General features: G+C 34.4%; 1 protein-coding gene and 1 long non-coding RNA gene across 2 annotated transcripts in view; one reads left to right on the top strand and one right to left on the bottom strand.

Moving 5' to 3' along the window:
• The window catches only part of LOC136828615 (uncharacterized), a 382,648-nt gene that overhangs the window by 166,731 nt on the left and 193,771 nt on the right, over positions 1-22,146 (bottom strand). The window lies entirely within an intron of this gene.
• LOC136828613 (uncharacterized) lies at positions 5,206-14,886 on the top strand. Its single transcript, XM_067086652.1, has 3 exons — positions 5,206-6,422; positions 6,819-6,911; positions 12,559-14,886. The coding sequence occupies exons 2-3, from the start codon at positions 6,901-6,903 to the stop codon at positions 14,084-14,086; spliced, it is 1,539 nt and encodes a 512-aa protein (XP_066942753.1). The 5' UTR covers positions 5,206-6,422; positions 6,819-6,900; the 3' UTR covers positions 14,087-14,886.

The raw sequence follows: 22,146 nt of genomic DNA, 5'->3' as shown, positions 1-22,146 counted from the left end.
AAAGTGCGCTTTTTGTTGAAGTCTTGTTTTTGTTGGTATCAGCCAAATGGAGGGTATTAGGATGTCGGTTTATGTTTGCCTGTTCCACTTTCCCCCTCTGTGCATGTGTAAGAAAATAATTGTCTTTTACGATAATAACATTCTTATGGCAACTGATCAAAGGTCAGTGAAGCAAGGAGATATAAATAAGTAAAAGAGAAGACATATGAAGTGGAGACATTGTAAGACTATTTTAGCCATTTAATGCTGGGAAATTTATGTGAATAAATCTGGGAGAGAAAGTGAGGGTGCAAGACGAATGGGGCAAAAAAAAAAAAAAACAAGTCTTAGATTCATTTCATGGTGTCTGACATGTGACCTACCTAGCTTTACTATCTGTTAAAGAAATTGAAGATAAGAACTTTATTTCGTTATTCGAATGCCTCTTGGAAAACTCTTTCAAGATATCATTATATTAAAGATGATGAATTAGAATATAAAAAAAAAACATACTGTTCTAGCTATACCTATTTTTAGAATTAAACATATTTTATTCAAGGAGAAAGAAATGTCATACAAACGCGTCGATGTTGTTGTTTCGAATCAGTTTATGCAATAGTTATTAGTATACCTCCAACCGCTGAAGTATGCACAATTGCATGTACGTCAAATATTAGATTTATAATTCTTAGAATTTTTTATTTTATTTAATTCCACAGTTTTTAATGTTCATGTAAATGGACGCTGATCATAATTTTGTGTTTATTGACCCACGGGAATTAAATTTTTACGCCATATTACCGTGATATTAGACAGTATTGGAATCGTGAAATCATTCACTGAAAAATAATTTGAAATATATTTATTTAAACGAATTTTTAAAAATTATATTCAGCTAAATACAATGATACTAAATGAAGAGCTAGTTTGTGTAATTGCATTGTTGATAGAGATGGGGATGGTGAACTAATTCTCAGTGACTCGTCCACCCCATAAGAATTTACCTTATGTTTACATACAGTCACATCTATCATCGACAAATGTTATTTTAGAAGGGTAAAAACCTGATTATCCGTGTACACAGCTAAGATTTTAATGTTATTCGGAATTACGTTCGAACACGAACTTACGATGTGTTTTGGGGGAGTGAAGCTACGCAGGGTGATATTTGTAACAAGGAACGTTATTTCTTTCTTTTTTTTATGTTCAGGCATAAAGGCATTATGACCGGAGCGTTACCATAACATCACGCTATTTGACGTGGAACACCCTAATAACAGAACATTTTCGATTCGGATGTAACGCAGTGTTGTTGAGCCAGTTCGAAGCAAGGAACTTGATTCAATTGTCTGCGCAATATGTTGGTTATTTACGTCCCATAAAGTTTCCTAATAAAATCTTCAATTCTTTTCATTTCGCAATAAATGCATAGAATACTGTTATAATAATTAGTTATATGATAACCTATTTTTCACAAAAGAATTTTTCTCGTTTGGAATGCTATATGTCACTTAAATAAGGACAAAAGGTATATTTTGTTTTTTTTTACGTTGATAATGAAAGTTATCACCGAAAGACTGATTTTTTAAACTTTTTCTGGGGTTTTCTTATAAAACTAACCCACGCTAGGAATCGGTTCTGAGAACAGTAAATTAAGAACACATTGTGAAAAAGCGACAAATTACGAGGCAAACCAACTAAAAGAAACACATATCCACTGTGTTCGATGTAAAAGCCTTAAACATCCGCTTACGTAACAGTAATGAATCATATGTTTTTCTCAAAAAATTGCAATCCTAACTCACAATTATCATATCACAATGTTCAAATAACGATACCTAACACACATACACACACACACACACACACATATATATATATATATATATATATATATATATATATATATATATATATATATATATATATATGTGTGTGTGTGTGTGTGTGTGTGTGTGTATATATATATATATATATATATATATATATATATATATATATATATATATATATATATATATATATATATATATATATATATATATGTATGCATTCAGGCAGGAGAAGGGTGTCAAGGAAACAAATACAGTCACAAGAAGACTTCGTGGCAAGACAAACAATTCTAACAACTGCCGAACAATGGTAATGCCTGATACCCTACATGTTTTAAAGTACTCTTCGTTAACATTTCATCAACTTCATACAAACCTAGGCTGATATTTAATAAATTGTCACTTTTTTAACCATATAAGATATAAGATTCTGTTTGATTTCCATTCACTAGATCTTTACAAAATATAATTGCCTTCGATTCTGTCCAGTTAATACCATGATTACTGTTATTCATATGTACAAATAATGCCTTTGATATACTACCTGTGACTACACTATATGTTGTTTCATTCGAACAGCCAACGTCTTCTCACTTTGTCCCACGTACGTTTTATTATGTTGTTTACACGGAATCTTATAAATACACCCTGTTTCATTTTCCGGTGAATTTCTTATTAATGTTTCTAATAGTCCCAACACAACATTAATAACCAGTGGTTTGATCTGTCTCGGGATATTATTAAAGCAAGTGTAAGAAGGAAGCTAGCATTTTCCTTTTGCGGTAGATTTTCAATATTTCAGTATCATGTAAACTTCCCTAAAACAAACATAAACTACATTGCTTTATTTTTCTATCTATTTCCTCCACTAATCCATATCGAATCACTGCATATTTTCACAAGACACTGAAACGGTAGTTGATTAAAAATTGACTGCACCGCAAGAAAAAGTAAATTTTCTCCACCACTAATTCTCCATCCCTCGAGGTCTTCCAAATTGCCGTACAGGGAGAGCAATAATCTTTTATATTTATTTAACACTGCTTCTTTTCAACGAACCTAACTCATATAAAAACCCCTTTTGGAAAAGCCAAATGTTCTGTTATATCCATTGCAATTTCTATATCTTTACTGCCTTTCGGTATCACTGCATCAGCCCTTTATCAACTTGTTTCTTTTATTATGTCTTCGGTCGGCTACGTTCCAACGTTGTTTGGTTTCCTCCGACGCCCAGAGACTAAGAAAAAACAAACTCTTCATTTCGTCACTGTAAACAGATTCGACATTCTTGGACTGCAATGGTAGTTTCTCAATAAAAGATGTTTGCCTTTTTCGCTCGAAAAATCACACCCAAAAATGTTTGACGTTTAGGTAAGGAAAGATCCAAGGAACAGAAAACTAGTCGGATATTGCGGGAGCTTTTTTCACATAGCAATCGAGTTACATTCAATTTCTTTGTTACTGCTACTTTTTAGTCTCCTTTGTATGTTTAATATTCTTTATTTTTTTTCTTTTAATTTGCTACTTGGCCGATATTGAAGAAACTTCTTAATTTCTAGTGATCATTGTTTTTATTCTCGCTTTTTTCTAGTTATGTCATTTTCTTGATGTCTTGTGTATAAACACGTATGTAAGTGTATGCATACACATGCACACACAAATATATGTATATATATATATATATATATATATATATATATGTGTGTGTGTGTGTGTGTGTGTGTGTGTGTGTGTGTGTGTGTGTGTGTTAAGGCCTTATAAAATGCGTTTTATATTTTACCCACCTTGAAGAAGATGCATAAACAAATCTTGGAAGCTCTGGCCTGCATTCCGCCATGCCCGTGCTGAGTGTCGAATCTCTCTCTCTCTCTCTCTCTCTCTCTCTCTCTCTCTCTCTCTCTCTCTCTCTCTCTCTCTCTCTCTCATGAATTCTAAGAAAATCTACATCTAAACTGACGTGTATAAATCAAACCTGGCATACAAAAACAAACTTTGTGTTGCAAACCCAACATGAGACCATTTAAACAAAAGACAAGCCAAAGCATATTATTTAACCACCACCTCCGACACCAATAAAACATAAGTGATAACAAAAGAGAAACCAAATTCCCTTTCCTCCACGCCGTCACTAGGTTTTCCATATTAATAACAGGGTCAGTAAATCAAAGCCCAAATTAAGACAAATGTCTGAACAGCCACCTAAGTCATTGGTAACGCTTTTGCACAACTGTGCTCATTTTCATCCATGATACATCTGTCAATCAAAAAAAAAATCATATTACATTAAACCTCATATAAAATGCTGTGGGATATCTCCCAAAACAAAAGGAACTGTACAAACAATCAAAAAAACACAGACATAAAAGAAAATATAAAATACATGGTAAGGTACTGAATGTCAATGCACATTTTAACTCACCCCTTCAACAGGTAATTGGAGCTTAGAATTTCACTGTCTTTTCCAAACAGCTCCTTCAACAACAATGAAACATTTTCTCTAGCAAATGGGAATTCCAATTACCTGAGTGTCCAGCACATGCTTTTGGATTGGTTTCACACCTCCCAATAAATCGCCTTTCACAAAACTTCATTGCGCCAAGTGTTTTCACAATGCACAAACTAATCTACGTTTCCATAACACACCCAAAAACCCGATTAGAACCAGATCGAAAAGTTCTATGGAAACTTCCGTCTTTGGGCAGGTGTTATTGTCTCTGGGCGCTCTTCGAACAATGTGTCAGTCACCGACTGATCTTCACAGGTGAATGTACGCTGAGAGCTGAATTAACATACACATACCCCCACTTGCAAGGTCTGTTAAACATTGCAAGAGACCGTGTGTCACGAACATGTACACTAATATACGTACACCGCACATGCATTTATATATATATATATATATATATATATATATATATATATATATATATATATATATATATATATGTGTGTGTGTATGTGTGTATATATATATATATATATATATATATATATATATATATATATATATATATATATATATATATATATATATATATATATATATAGATAGATATATATATGTGTGTGTGTGTTATGCAGTGAATAAGTATGAGATTCACTGATAGGGATTATGAAAGAGAGAGAGAGAGAGAGACACGATGTTGATAGTTTAAAATGATGAGTCATGGGACCAAGTAAATTGAAGACTAACCATAACAAACCTCCAAGATGTGGGAAAGGAAGGAGGAGTTAGAGGATAGACTAAGAAGTGAAAAGGTCAGCAAAATTGACCTGATTTGTCCTTGCAAAAAGTGGGAGTTAAGATTGAACCATTAAGAGTAAAGTAGACGTCCTCAAGGAGGCGGAGTTTTATTCAACATAGGTCCAGAGTTCATTCTGATCAATTTTTAGCAGAGTTACTTGAAAACCAAATTGGGTAGGATTGTGTCACTCGCTCCTCTCTTAACATCAAGAAATTTCTAAGTCCAGGGTGGCTGGCCGTGTGAAATAGTAGAGTTAGAATAAAACTTATGAAAAACCGTGCCCGGTGAATACTTACCCCCTCCTGAAAACTAGAAAATATTAATAGACAATTTCAACCTAACTTACCGAGTCCCCTGCGTTACTATCAAGTGAAGTCTACAGACACGGTCGTTCATATGTGGTGCAACGCAATACAAAGAAAAACTAAACGGCATAACATAATATAATTTGGTGGCAGTTTCGTGGGATTTCGCCCAGCGCACATTTGAAAAACATTAAAGTTCACGGCCCTAGAGAAATTTACAGAGAGTGAGCGGTGACGGCGCTAAAACTAACTCTCAATTTAACAGCGCAAATAATCTCAAGACGGTCTTCAGCACTAGAAACACCAATACAACATCAACACTGTGGCAGAAGGGAAACGAAGCAGAACGAAATATTCCAAGAAGCAGTGAATCTTTTTGCGTCGATCGGAATGAAAAATTGACAGCGGTAAATCTCTGCCTAGTTTGAAACTTCCGAACATTCGCATAAGATCAACCAGAAATTCAGTTTAATAATTATATATGAACATAATAAGAACCATAGTAATAATCACGGCATAGAACAGCGGTGATTTTTGTAAGAAAACGAAATTTACGAAAGAAAGAATCAGCAACTCGCCCTATACTACGCCGATCGCAGAAGCGGAGAAGACCAAAACAAACTGTGTTGGCGGACGTATGAAAGTCGCTTATATCTACGTCAGTTCAGTGAACTTTTCTATCGTGTACGGACTTAAATACACGAAATTCCAAAAATGTTTGGTCGCTAATAGGGAGACTTAGCGAAAAGTAGCGGTAGCAGAGCAGTGACGACGACGGCGACGAATGAGAGCGGAAGACGGCGACGAAAGAGAGTGAAGAATTCGGAACGGCGATAAAGTTTAGAAGTCAACGCGTTGATAACCGCCTCCGGAGAAAGGAAGTAACGTCTTCAATCAACAGTTTGGAAGGGATTCCAAATTTTTTCTTCGCCAAATTCAGCAAGTACGGACTGGAAGTCGGCCGAGCTGTGCCGAATTATCGCTGGATGCTAACGACAAATTGCGCTCAAGTGCAATCAGCGCGATCTTCAAGTGCAAGGCGACACGAAGCTAATTGAATAGTAAACATTCATTCCTAGTATCGGGGAATTATCAAGAGAATTTTTTTTTTCTCTGTGAATAATTAAATTTTTTTTGTGTGCGTGGAATTTTTATATAATTATTTTTCCCTGCAGTGCGCAAGTAATTTTTTTTACATAAATGATTTAAGTAAATTATTTTTCTTTTGAATAATATTCTGAAGAATTTTTCCTTATTGTTGTACGAAGGAAATAATTTTTTCTTTCATGTTTAGTAATTTTTTTTACGAAATAGAAATTTTCGTTCACTTGGTGATAGAGACAGTTCTGTTTAAATAATTCTATCATAATAAATTTTATTGTTAAACACTTGGCGCAGCATTTTGCAGTGGAACCCAAACAATTGTGTACATAAATACTAATATCAGACTTTTTCAGATTGTGAGAGAGTCCTATGAAGGAATGAGTTAGGAAAAATTTGAATTTTTTTGTATAGAGGGATACAGTCAACTCAGCAAACATGCAATTGAAGTAAGTACCTGATTCTCAAATTAATTTTTTTTGAATTTTTCATTCTTGGAATCATTGAATATTTTATGAATTAATATGAATAACACTTTGGACGAAGTTATCTCCCGACTGCAACAGACAAGAAGCGAAGACCAGACTCCATATAACCTAAGACCTGTACCTGAACGACTTTCTAGACCCAGACGTTCTCGTAGTCAAGGTCCCCCACTTAGTTTACCGAGTGCGCCTAACCCTTCAGTTGTAACCACTAACCCAATAACTTCCATTGTACCTAGAAATAACAACATGGCGCAAACCGCCGTAATAACCCAAGCCACTAGATTTTGTGGAACGGTAGACCCAAGTAATGTAGATAAAAGGAGATTAGAAGAATATGGTGTAAATCGATGGATAGCAGACACAGAAAGCAGAATTTCAGCTGCTGGTATCACAGATGAGAGAAAGAAAATAGATGAAGCACTCTTGTATGTTAGTATGGAACATGGTGATGCACATACAGTTCTGCATTCAGTACTTTTTAGGAATATTACTCTGTTTAACGAATTCAAGAAACAGTGCTTACAATTTTGGCAACCAGAAGCACAGAAAGATCCATGGTATAACATAGGAACTTTCCATCATCAGAAATATGAGGGTAATCACTTAGTTTTAGCCACTAGAGTAGAAGAAGCTATAGACAGAGTGACGACAGATATGAAAGCTGTAGGAATTGTTGTTGGAAGGAAGGATGAATTTGATGATGATGAAACAGATTTAGCTAGTATATCCAAGGTACTTAGATATATGTCCTTAGGACCAATCTACGATGCTTTGGGTAAGGAAGAAAGAGTAGCCTTAAAGAAGTACTGTGATAGGAAGCCAAATGATGGAATTGTACAAACCTTGATGTACATAGAAAGGAAAGTAAAACAGAATTCATCAAGTAGTAGTGCAGATTTTACGGGAACCGTAGCTAGTGGAAACCCAAGAAATAATAGCAATCAGTCCAATAGAAACCAATCAGGGCAAGCTAGGTCTAGGTATCAGGGAAATAGAAATGCGTTTGATAGAAATGGTGGGAACAACAATAGGAGATTTAATCAATCAAATAGAAACAATCAAGGTAGGCCGCCAAATAGAGGTAACAATGGGAATACCACTGGAACTAATGGAAATAACAGTGGAAATAACAGGACTCCTGGACAGAGGGGAGCTAGTCAAGGCCAAAATTCAGGAATAATAGGCCACAGTTCAATAGGCAGAGACAAAGTTGTGGAAATTGTGGTTATAACAACCATACAACCCAGAATTGTAGAAGAAACAAATGGTGTTCGAATTGCAATAAGACAGGACATTTGATCCAAAACTGTTGGTACAACAAACAGGGAAATTCTCAGGGTCTCAAAATAACCAAAGTACTCAGCCTAATAATCAAAATACCTCCCCAGTAACCCAAATCAAGGGGATTCTCAGTGACAATCACAGAGAGTGCAGCAGAAAGGTCCATCCTTACAGAGAGAAATAGTGACAGTGAATAAGGATGTGTCCCCAACAGACATTACTCGAAGTAATGAAATAGTGTTTTCTGTAAAGAATTTTAATACGTGTCAGGAAGAGTTGCCTATCATACAAGTACACTTAGAAGGTGTACTGAGTTCCATATTGTTGGATACAGGCAGTACTGTAAGTATCATAGATAAAGGCACTTTAATAAAACATATAGGTTGTGAGCTTTCCCAAATGAGAGAATCCTATAGGACCATAAAGGGGATCGCTGGAAAGCAAATAAGGGCTATAGGCAATGTCAATTTAGAGATAGAAATTCTAAATAAGAAATATAGGGAAGAGTTTGTGGTGTTGGAAGAGAAATATTTTCCAGCTCAAGCTCTATTTTCCTTCCAGGCTATGAAAAGATGTGGAATTACACTAGATTGTAGCAATGGAAGAGTAACTATCAAGGAAATTGATAGAGGAAATGTTTGCTCTCTTGAAGAAGAGGAACAGTTTCAGATAAACTTGATCACTTTACCTGAGACAGCCTCATCTGAAGAAGTAGACATCCAACAGATAGAAATAGAATTTAATGCTAACCCGGGTAGGACAGTGAGTAGAAATTCAATGATAGAAGAAATAGGAGAAGATAGACAAACTACTTTTAAAAGCCTAGAAGCCACTCAGGAGGAATTCTCAGATAGCAGGTATGAACCTGATAACTCAAGTGCACGACAAGTAGATACCTCCGAAGAACTTAGTTCTTTTTCCCAACCTGACGATCCTGACACGCTAATAGATTGTAGTCACTTAATAATAAGAGAAGATACGGAAGAGAAGTATCTCAATGAGGTGTTGCTGTTAGGCAACCTAAAAATGACAGAGATAGGTTCTGTGATACTACAAGATGAAAATTCAGATGATACTGATGTCTGTTACACTGCCGATGCACAGAATGCAGAAGAGATCTGCTTAGTTAGTACTGCCGATGATAATCTTGTAAAACTCAAATTAAACAATAGCGTTATACTGCATCCACAAGGTCTGACAAAGGTTTGTCTTAGAATTGTAACAGATAAAAACCTAGGTGATACAGATGTGTTATTAGTTAATGAAGACTTACCAGACTTTGTGAAAATGGACAATTCCCTAGTAAGACTTAATGGTGGAAATTGTACGACTTATGTGTATAATTATTCTGACAAGAGACTAGAATTGCATGCCGGCATAGAATTCTGTAAGGGAATTGTGATTACTAACCCTTTACTAACCCTAAGTGAAAAAGCATTTGTCTCTGTAGCTGACACAAGAGTTAAATTAGAAGGGAAGTAAATAATACAGATTTTCCTCATTGTAGGGACAGGTTACTACAGATATTAGAGAAATATAGGAGTGTTGTAGCAGTAACAGGAGATAAGTTAGGAAGGACAGATGTCCTGCAGCACAAAATAGTCATAGAAGATGGTGCTAGACCTTTTTATATACCTAACTACAAACTTCCAATAAGTCAAAGACCCATTGTAGACGAGATGGTTGAAGAGATGAAGGAAGATGGAGTTGTAATACCTTCTAAGTCACCTTATAATTCACCTTTACTGTTAGTCCCAAAGAAAGACGGTACATGGAGGATGGTAATTGATTACCGTAAATTGAATTCCCACACCATCCCCGATCGAATGCCAATGCCAGTCATTAGTGACATGCTAGCTCAATTAGGAGGTGCCAAGGTTTTTTCTAGCCTCGATTTACTGAGTGGATATTGGCAAGTTCCTCTCGATGAAGAATCCAAGCATCTCACGGCATTCAGTACTCATAAAGAACATTTGCAATTTGAGGTAATGCCGTTTGGTCTTACTTCAGCTCCTTTAACGTTTGTACGTTTAATGCTGCAAATCTTGGGAGATGTTGAAGACGTATCGGTTTATCTTGATGATGTAATAATTGCTAGTAAGGATGTAGAGAGTCATTTCAAGACAATAGAATTAGTATTAGATAGGCTCAGAAAGGCCGGTTTAAAGGTAAAAATTAAGAAATGTCAGTTTCTGAAGAAATCTCTAGAATATCTAGGACATGTTATCAGTGAACATGGTTTGAAAATGCAAGAAGGAAAGATTAAGGCTATTGTAGACTATCCAGCCCCAAGAAATTTGAAGGCACTAAGAAGATTCCTAGGTATGGTAGGGTATTATCGACCTTTCATAAAGGGATTTGCTACCATAGCAAAACCATTAACTGAGTTAACTAGGAAAGATGCTAACTATGAGTGGAAAGATGAACAGGAAGCAGCGTTCAAAACACTAAAGGATATGTTGATAACAGATCCTATCCTAGTTTATCCAGACTTCGAGAAGGAATTCTACTTAGCCTGTGATGCTTCAAGTACAGGACTGGGTGCCGTCTTGATGCAAAAGGATAAAACAAGGATGAGGACTGTATACTATGCCAGTAGAGTTTTGAATGCAGCTGAAAGAAATTACAGTACAACAGAAAGGGAATGTTTGGCATTAGTCTGGGGATTACAGAAATTTAGACACATTTTGCTAGGACATAAAATTAATGTTCTTACAGATCATAAACCCATTTGTGATCTTTTCAAGAAAAGGGCTTTTACCAATAATATGAAGTTCAATAGATGGTTCGTTAGCGTATTAGAATTTGCCCCAGAATTTAGATACATACCTGGTAGATATAACACATTAGCTGACGCCTTATCTAGATCACAAGAAGAGAACGAGAAACAAATTACCACTCGTAATTTCGCCTTCAGTTGTCAAATCACAGACTTAGATTTAGACAAAGTTCGTCAAGAACAACAAAAGGATTCTAGAATAAAGGAAGTAATTGGTAACCTCTTGCAAGGTGAGAAAAATTCAGAGTTTCAATTGATAGATGGGTTATTGTACAAGACTTCAGACGAACCAAATGCTTGTTCACGTTTGTACATTCTAATACACTAATACAAGACGTTTTAGAACTAACCCATTCATACAAGTTATCAGGACATCCTGGAATTAAGAAAACATGTAGAACAATCACTAGAAACTATTTTTGGCCTCGATGTAGTGAAGATGCTACTCGATTTGTTCAGAATTGTACCCTATGTAATATACATAAGGGGAATGTCAACGTCAAGGCTCCTCTGGAAATGTATCCTTCAGAATTAAATCCTTTTCAAGTAGTCACAATGGATTTCTTAAGTCCATTCCCGAACACCATCAGAGGAAATAAACAGATTTTAGTTTTCATTGACTATTTGACCAGATACGTAGAAATTGTTCCAACTAGAAACAGAGAAGCATCAACGGTGGCAGAAGCCTTTAAGTCTAGAATTATAACCAGACATTCATGTCCTCAAGTTTTGCTCTCAGACAATGCTGCTGAATTTACTAGTGACATTCTAACAAAATTGTGTGACTTTTATGAAATACAGAAATGTCAAATAACAGCATATAAGCCAAGCTCAAATGGAGCAGTAGAAAGAACAAATCGCAAGATAAAGGATGTTCTGAAAACATTGGTAACCCCTAGCACTGAAGACTGGGACTTGACTCTCGAAGACATACAATTTACTCTAAACAACACAGTAAATGAATCAATAGGAGAAACTCCTCATTTCCTATTGTATGGCTACCAAAAAGAGAATGCCAAATTCACTTTTGGATGATGCCGCACCACCCAGACGTACGTACAACTACGAGGACTATATTGCTTGGAAGACAAGACGTACGTACGAGACCGTTAAAGTCACCAGGGCTAGATTAAAGGAGTTACATAAAAATCTAGTAAGTATTACAATAACAGATCCACCATACCCTCGTTAAAGGTAGGACAACAAGTTTATGTACTCAATCATGTTCTTGAAGGACCTAATATTAAAGTATCACCAAAATTTCGAGGTCCATATAGAGTTTTAGAAGTTTTGAAGATGAATAAATTCAAGTTAATGCATGAAATTACCTTTGAAAGAATCCATTGTACATTGGAACCACATTAAAGTAGTTCATTCAGAACCTTGGTCGTCTACCCAGTTAAAGGATTTGTCCAATAAAGATAAGATAGATAATAAAATAGAATCTTCAATGACCCCAAGGTATAATTTGAGAAGAAGGTAATGGCAAGTGCAATGGTAAACAAATGTAGTTGATAAGATTTTTACTGCTTAATAACATTATTTCAGCAAATGGATTGTATGGTGGTTGGCAGTGAGTCAAATTGTGAACTCACTCGTACAACTAAGAAAGGGAGCCATCATCAAGGAGCATGGCAAGGTTAAGATGATACAGGACCTAGCCATTGTTAAGATCCAGACGGACTCCATTATCGATCAGAGAGAGCAGTTAGTCCAGCTGAGCAATCAGATACAGGCAGGATTACAAAGTGTCCAAGATAGAAATTTGTACGACATGCTCTCCAAGTTGCAGAGGGACATCGATAGTGTTATGCCAAGGAAAGTAGTAAAGCGATCACTTATACCCTTTATAGGCGTCGCTTTACACAATCTCTTTGGAGTGGCGACCGATGGTAATGTTGAAAGGCTAAAGGAAAGAGTGGCACAACTTGAAAATTGGGCTTCTGAGCAGGGCACTGTCTATAATAAAGTAATAGGAAATGTCAATCAAAATCAGAAAATGATCACAGTGCTGAAAGAATTTGTGAATAGTGCCCTCCATAATGTTTCATCAGAAATTGCTAAAATCCATCAAACAGAAATGATGGAGCAACTGCTCATAGAAACAAGTAATTTCCTTCTGGAATACAAGGAATTACTCAATGCAATCATGATGGCAGGTAAAAACCTGCTGTCGCCTTTTCTGATAACCCCTAGTGAAATTGAAGCCATTATTCAGAAATGTGTTGTGAACAATCACTTGAAGCCACTAGTAGAAAATATAGTGGACTATTATGGCCTGATCACAGTGAAAGTGATAGCCAATCAAATTATACTAGTGATCCCTTTCAACAATCCAGACGTCAACTCATTGATGTCAGTCTATCCATTCCCAATGGTAGTAGATAATAAGTCCATTGTACTAGAAGGAACAGTTCGACACTTTGCCTTGCAGCATGATTCGTTCCTAGTGACTGAAATTCCTGAACATAAATTCAGGGAATGTGTCATGCTTAATGATGGTGTATATGTTTGTAACATTGTGAATTTCTATGAACCATTGAGTGCTCTTCATTGCTTAGATGATCTTGTAAACAACAAGAATGGTAAGAACCATTGTAAATATATACCGTTTACAGAAACTTTCAAGGCTCAGATCATTGATGATGAAATTTTTGTGTTCTCAGCAAACAGATTGAATGCTAAGATTGACTGTAAGTCAAACAAAACAGAAGTAGTTTTCATTAATGTACACTCGTTTTCATCTGCTTGTGAATTGGTCATTTTACATAATTTGTATTACAAACCTACAGTCTTCACGACATACAGTTTGAATTTCAGTAAAAGTGTACATCAGTTTGCAGTTATTAACGAATTTCAACTTTCAGAACTGGAATTAGAGACATTCACAAAGCTAGAAGAGGTTCATACTTTCTTTCATACATATAAGACCGAGATTTCTCCTATCATGTCATTCATAAATGTCATTCTTTTGGTACTGTTTGCTTTCATTTCTTTTATAGTTGTCAGGAAATTGATACTGAATAAGCTTACCATAATCAAGGACATGATGGACAGAATCCTTCCTAGAGAGTGATAGCGTTTACCATTGACTTGCACTTGAACATTTGATGATTGATTTTTTTTATTTTTTACAATTTATGATTGATAACCAGAGAGTAATAGGCATTTGATATATTTACTTTGCCATAATTTTCTGCATTTAGTTTGAGTGTTTGATATATAATTCATGCTTATATTGTTTGTGTTAGCACTATGATGCATTATAATATTTCTTGCATTTATTGCTTGTTGATAGAAATTATTGAAATTGAAGTAATTGACTATTAGAAATTATTGAAATTGAAGTAATTGACTATAGTCAAGTTGAGTTGTGTTATCTATCTACTTGCATTGTAGTCAATGCAGGTAGGTGACCGAGTGATGTTATGCAGTGAATAAGTATGAGATTCACTGATAGGGATTATGAAAGAGAGAGAGAGAGAGAGACACGATGTTGATAGTTTAAAATGATGAGTCATGGGACCAAGTAAATTGAAGACTAACCATAACAAACCTCCAAGATGTGGGAAAGGAAGGAGGAGTTAGAGGATAGACTAAGAAGTGAAAAGGTCAGCAAAATTGACCTGATTTGTCCTTGCCAAAAGTGGGAGTTAAGATTGAACCATTAAGAGTAAAGTAGACGTCCTCAAGGAGGCGGAGTTTTATTCAACATAGGTCCAGAGTTCATTCTGATCAATTTTTAGCAGAGTTACTTGAAAACCAAATTGGGTAGGATTGTGTCACTCGCTCCTCTCTTAACATCAAGAAATTTCTAAGTCCAGGGTGGCTGGCCGTGTGAAATAGTAGAGTTAGAATAAAACTTATGAAAAACCGTGCCCGGTGAATACTTACCCCCTCCTGAAAACTAGAAAAATATTAATAGACAATTTCAACCTAACTTACCGAGTCCCCTGCGTTACTATCAAGTGAAGTCTACAGACACGGTCGTTCATATGTGGTGCAACGCAATACAAAGAAAAACTAAACGGCATAACATAATATGTGTGTATATATATATATATATATATATATATATATATATATATATATATATATATATATATATATATATATATATATATATATATATATATATATATATATATATATATATATATATATATATATATATATATATATATATATATAAATATATATGTGTGTGTGTGTGTATATATATATTTATTTATATGTATAAATATGTGTGTGTGTGAATTTTCACCATAGAGAGACATCTTATATACAAACATTAAGCTACAAATGATGTTTCATATCCAGTTCGTGCTACTTCATGAATATCACTGAAGGAGAATTATAAGCGATAAACGATTTGGTGCTTAAATTACTAGAACATCAGACAGTACCCATCAACGACTTCCAGGCGACGTTCTAGAACGTCGACTGGAAGTCATTGACGAGTACTGTTGGCTGTTCGAGTCACTTAGGTACCAAATCAGTAATCACTTATAATTCCCCTCCGGTGATATTCCAGAGGTAGTGCTAACTGGAAATTAAACGACAGATGTAGCTTAATGTCCGTATATAAAATGTCACGGTGATGTGATGAAAATTATATATATATATATATATATATATATATATATATATATATATATATATATATATATACATAGTATATATGTGTACACACACACACACACACACACACATATATATATATATATATATATATATATATATATATATATATATATATATATATATATATATATATATATATATATATATGAACTCCATAAAAACTTCAAGTAACAAAAATGATTTTATTAGCTTTGGAAAGGGAACGTTCTCCTCCCTCTTTCAGATATAAGTGGTCTTAAGAGCAATGTAAATACAGGAAACGTTGCAATAAAAAGAAATCAATAAAAGGTAGTTTGAAGTGATCAACCCATAGACGGTAAATGACGCGTAAAACATGTTATTCGTTATCAAATAATTACTGAAAAGTCATTTCGTGTTTTAAAAAATTGTACATATACTGTATATACGAGCGTCTCAACTAGCGAACTATTAAAAATGAAACGTATTAAACGTAGACATAAAAATATACGAACTGTTATATTCTGGGTTTGTTTGTTTTTGTAAACAATCTTTGTATGTATCTTTAATGAGATTTTAGTAATACTCTCGTAGGCCTATTCACATTACAGTTACTTTGCTGAATATTACATGTGTTGAAATTTGAAAGTATAATTTTTCTTTTGTCAGTATCCGTAGGCCTACCCCAACGCCAAATCAAAGTCCGTCAAAAAGAAGGCATCGTGCTTACCCCATATAAAAATGGGAAAAATCACGTTAAAACGAAGAAGAAGAGTATGCGTAACGGCAGCTATCTCTTTAATTCCACTGAAATTGCTGACGTGATTCTCTATTTGCGTATGTTGAAACGGTACGTTGTTTACATAACCTCTCCTGACAGAATTCATATATTTTGTTTTTCTTCTCTCTAATCCATCAGGGTCTTCTTTATAGGATTTGTCGCAGCTTTTGCATAGTTCACGGTCAATACATGTTTTAGACATCAGAGATCTTGGGGCTCTTATAAACATTTTTTTTTACCGTGTTTATATTTCTATAAACTCCCCTAGAGCTACAGTTACTCAGATACCTTGTGAGGAAGTTCTTTGCTTCCGCGGTTTCAGATAGAACTCAAAATGGTTTATTCTCTTGTAAAAACGAATTGTGGTTATTACTGTTTAAAAGGATATTCTTGCTTTAGTTAGACCCTTTATTAGTGAGCTGAATGCCATTGCCCTATTTTTTAGAATTAATATTTCTTCATCTAAATATTCCAAATCACAAACTTTATATGTACATAGAAATATGTTTGAAAAGACAGCCTAGTTTTACACCAGCAGTATTGTTTGAAAGTGCAATAACGTCAGAATCGGAATGTGAAGGTTTTCCATGTACTTTATAGTTAGGGTTGTTGACTGTTGAACGAACTACTAAGACGTCTAAGAAGAGAAAACCTTCTTTGTTATAGATTTCAACTTTAAATTTTGTGGATTGATTCAGAATATTAAGATTGATTAAAATATAATCAAAATCAAGGTCATCGGGTACTACTGCAAAAATATGTTAACGAATAACGAGTTTTAAACTTCATTTACCCTTTTTGTATTGTTTACTTTCAGTTATTTTTATCATTATTTTTTGCTTGCAATTTTTCTTCCTGTATTCACGTCGGTTCTTTAGATCGTCTGTATCTGAAAGAGGGGAGGGAATATTTCCTTACGAAAATTAATAATTTAATTTCTGTTTCTCAAAGTTTTTGGTTGGGTCCCTTTATTGTGAGTATATTAGATTTATTATCGTTTTTATCAAAAGTTTTACCACTTGTCCCTTACTCATAAGTTGTTATGTTCTGTGAATTAAGGATTATATCTATTAATCACGGACGAAGTAACACTGAGGTTTTTACAGAAATCGATTAGCTTCGCCTTAACAACAAAATAAAAATTTTGTCAAATTCATTCACAACTCTTCAAATTTTTCACTTTAATGAATACATCACACCTATAAAAATGCTAGTCTACTGAATAAAGAAAACACACCCGGCCCTATTAAAATAAGTGGATTTGGAAGACTGAGCTGGGAAAGAAATTTAAAACGTCACCAGCATATGTACCCTTCAACAAAAGATAAAACAACACAAAAGACGATAGGTCAAAATAATATATGTATCATTTTCAAGGAACACAAAAGCTTATCAAACTACAGAATATTTTACTTCAGGAAGTGCAAGGGTGTTAGCAAGATGAAGTGCATGGTGTATCACCTGTATTTTGGTTTGATGTCTTCCGTATGGGTGTATGAAAATTAATGTCTCTCAAGAGCTATTCTTTTTAGTGGAGACTCGCATGTTGCATAAGGTAGAATAGAAAAACCTCAATATATATATATATATATATATATATATATATATATATATATATATATATATATATATATATATATATATATATATATATATGAGGTTGTTCTATTCTATCTTCTTCAACATGAGAGTCTCCACTAAAAAGAATAGCTCTAGAGAGACATTAATTTTCATACACCACACATTATGAAAAACCGAAAAATTAACGACAGGCAAACCGAAAGAAACACATAAAACCACTGCGTTCGATGTAAGTGTCGTAAACATCCGTTAACTTAACAGCCTCCGGGATTTTGATACTAAGGACTATGAATCCACGAACAAAAACAGTATGGAGCTCATGTGTTAACAGGCAGTAAACCTCTGCAAACGTAAAGCAATAAATTGCAACAGGTCTGTTGTCACAAAGAAATTACATTCTCTATCTCACACATATCATATCACACTGTTTAAATGTGTGTGTGTGTGTGTGTGTGTGTGTGTGGGTGGGTGTATGTATGTGTTTTTGGGTGTGTGTGTGCATATACAGTATGAGTGCGTGTATGTGGGTGTGTGTGTTATTTGAACAGTGTGATATCATATTATGTGTGAGATAGAGAATGTAATATATATTCATATATATTGCAGCAATTCAGCCAGGAGATGGATGAAAATAAATTACTTGAACGGAGCGCTTTCATGTATTTCTACACCTCATCGGGGTTCAGGTAAAAGTGTCAAGGGAACAAACACAGAGTCACAATAAGACTTCGTGGCAAGACAAACAATGCTAACAATTGTAAACAATGGTAATTTCTGATATCCTACTCGTTTTAAAGTACCCTACGTTAAAATTTCATCAGCTTTATATAAACCTAGGTTGATATTTAGTAAATTGTCACAGACTTTTTTTAATTATACAAGATTCTATTAGATTTCTTTTCACTACATCTTTACAAAATGTAATTTCCTTCGATTCTGTCGAGTTAACGACATGATTACTGTTATTCATATGTGCAAACAACGCATTTGATATATTATCTCTTCTTACACTGTATTTATGTTGCTTCAGTCGAACAGCCAGTGTCTTCCCTCTTTGTCCCACTTCATTTCTCGGTGAATTTCTGATTAATAAGTTTCTCTCAGTCAGTTATGTTTGACGTTACATGGAGTCATAATATGAAGGCGTAATTGTTGTATCGTGACATCCAATATCTGGAGTGCAAAATTTTTCTCGCTTAAGGCCAGAAATCCCTGACAACTACAAGTTACCCTCCTTTGATTAGTTGATTCTTTGGCGTCCTAATATGGTATTCCTGATCCGAGCCTGGTCTTGGCTTTTGGATCATAATTGTAATAAAAAAAAATTATATGCAACTTTTTATTCTTCCTAAACGTGAATCTGTAAGAAAATGATCTTTGTTCTCATTAAACCCTAGCTTATTAATGAATCCTTTCAATTTAAGCCACATATAATTTAACATTTAAAAGTTAAGGAGAAATATCAGTCACTACATCTAGCTCAATAGTATGAAATAAATACGCTTGATTACTATCATATGACAAATAGAGTAGAATTGCATGTTTTATGTGCAAATATATATTCTCTACATCACCATGAATACAAATTTAAAGACTCAACAAATACCACCGTTCTTTTCATATTACTTCAAATGCTTGAGTATTATTTGCCTTTCACTTGTTACTCTTTTCGTTGCTACCCTTTAAAAATTAATGTTGTTGCTTCATCTATTTGCCATAGAGTATTTCACTTCATCCCACTGTCACTGTTATATATATATATATATATATATATATATATATATATATATATATATATATATATATATATATATATATATATATATATATATATATATATATATATATATATATATAATTTTTTTTTTACCCGCACATTTTATATCCCTGACAAAACTGAATAAAGACAAGAAGTTGTCTCCCATTCACGGTCCGAAAAATCAGATGCTTTTTGATATGGAAATGAACTGATAATTCTGATCGATGCATCCAGCAAATGAATTGCCATAATCATTCTAGATCATACTTGCTTTCATTTTCTGTTTCATATTCACGTCAGTAATTGCTGTCCCGAATGATGTTCACAATAATTAAAATGTAGATTTGAAAATGTGCAATTAAAATTTCTCTTACACTCAAGAACTGACGATCGGCTTTAGGGCATTCTAAACAATAGGGCTTGTGATTTTAAGTGAAAAAAATTAATCGAATACGTATTTAATATATATAATAATCAGAAAAATAATAGATTAGTGAAAATTTATGTTTATTGCCAGTCTCTTTATAACTTCATTGTTTACATAGGTTTCGGTGTAAGAATTCCAGAAAAAAAGTAAGAGTTCAGAAAATGTAAAAAAATTGAAATAAAGTATAGAAAAATAAAAACATGGTAATATTAAGTTAAAACACATTGCCAGCGCAATCAGCAATATACGAAATTTACTAGATCTTCAATTAAAATAAGAACAAGACGAGAGAAAATATTCGAAAAGAGCGAAAATAAACGGAATAGAAGAGAATGTTGGGAAAGGCCAGCAAACTTCCCACAATATCATTCTAGTGTGTCTTGTTCTTTGGTGCCTTTCTTATCTCAGCATCGGAGATTTTCGGTCGAGATTTTTCGAGCGAAAAGGGTAAACTTCCTTTATTGAGAAACTATCATTGTGGTCGAAGAAAAGTGAATCTTTTGCCCGGACAGAAATAAGAGTTTATCTTTGCTTAACACATGCACTTCAGAGATAGCCGGCAAGCTTAGAGGGGGAAGCAATAATAGCAAAAATAAACAAAATATAATTTGAAAAATCTGAAAAAAATAGTAGAGTTAATAAAAAAAGATTTAGAAATAATGGAAAATTAGCAAAAATAATTTTAAAAATCATTAGCATGGGTAGAGGTGATGGGAAGACTTACAGGGGCCTTGAAAATAACTGAGTAGATATAAATATTAATTGTAAATTCTGCCTTTTTAGTTTTTTGTAAAAGGAAACTGTTGTGCCTGCCTTGTCTGTCCGTATACACTTTTTTCTGTCCGCCCTCAGATCTTAAAAACTACTGAGGCTAGAGGGCTGCAAAATAGTATGCTGATCATCTGCCCTCCGATCATTAAACATACCAAATTGCAGCCCTCTGGCCTTAGTAGTTTTTATTTTATTTAAGGTTACAGTTAGCCACAATCGTGCTTCTGGCAACGATATAGGATAGGCCACCACCGGCCCGCAGTTAAAGTTTCATGGGCAACGGATCATACAGCTTTATACCGAGACCACAGAAAGATAGATCTATTTTCGGTGGCCCGGATCATACGCCGTAGCGGCTGTACAGAAAAGTCGATTGCGCCGAAGAAACTTCTGTGCTTTTTTACTGGCTTTATGTCATGCACATTCCACGGCCAATAAATATAAAAATTACTGAAAACGACTATGGATCTAAGGAAATTACTCGTGCACAGCATATTGCTGTAAAAAAATTAAAAATACACATTTGTTTTCTTTGGCCCAGTCGATAATTCTAAGTGTTCGAAAAATGGTGTCAACGAAATGACTTTGCCGTTCAAAGATAAATTATCGGATTGCTGCTTTCAGAATTTGAGAGAGAGAGAGAGAGAGAGAGAGAGAGAGAGAGAGAGAGAGAGAGAGAGAGAGAGGGTACCCATTTCTGCGTGTGTTACTTTCTTTTTTATAAGTCAGTCTTGTAAACAGCTCCTCAATTTTTTCCACGCTTCCCTGGCATCGTTTTGCATTTTAATTTTCTCCTTCAGCATTCAGCTATATTAATCTTCAAAATTCAGTTTTGAATAGTAACAGTCCTGTATCATTACTGATACTGAGAATGCATAGTTTTAATTGTAAAAACATCGGAAAGTATTTGAATGCTCTCACTTTCTGTGGGAAGAAGCGATTTAGCGAAAGTACTAAGTTGACCTTTATTTTTTTTATTTTGGAAATAATTTTGACGTAATCAAAGAAAGCCGAATGTATGATGTTGTGTGAAAACACATCATTCGTTCAACTTTCTTTAATTACGTCAAAAATTTCAGACACGATCGTCTCTGCGTAGTCTTGTGTGTGTGTGTGTGTGTGTATGTATATATATATATATATATATATATATATATATATATATATATATATATATGTGTGTGTGTGTGTGTGTGTGTGTGTGTGTGTGTATAT

This window comes from Macrobrachium rosenbergii, chromosome 43 (genome assembly GCF_040412425.1).
Source record: "Macrobrachium rosenbergii isolate ZJJX-2024 chromosome 43, ASM4041242v1, whole genome shotgun sequence".
In the NCBI taxonomy this organism is placed as follows: domain Eukaryota; kingdom Metazoa; phylum Arthropoda; class Malacostraca; order Decapoda; family Palaemonidae; genus Macrobrachium; species Macrobrachium rosenbergii.
Note: the sequence above shows the minus strand (reverse complement) of the source record. Positions and strands in the feature narration are given on the sequence as shown.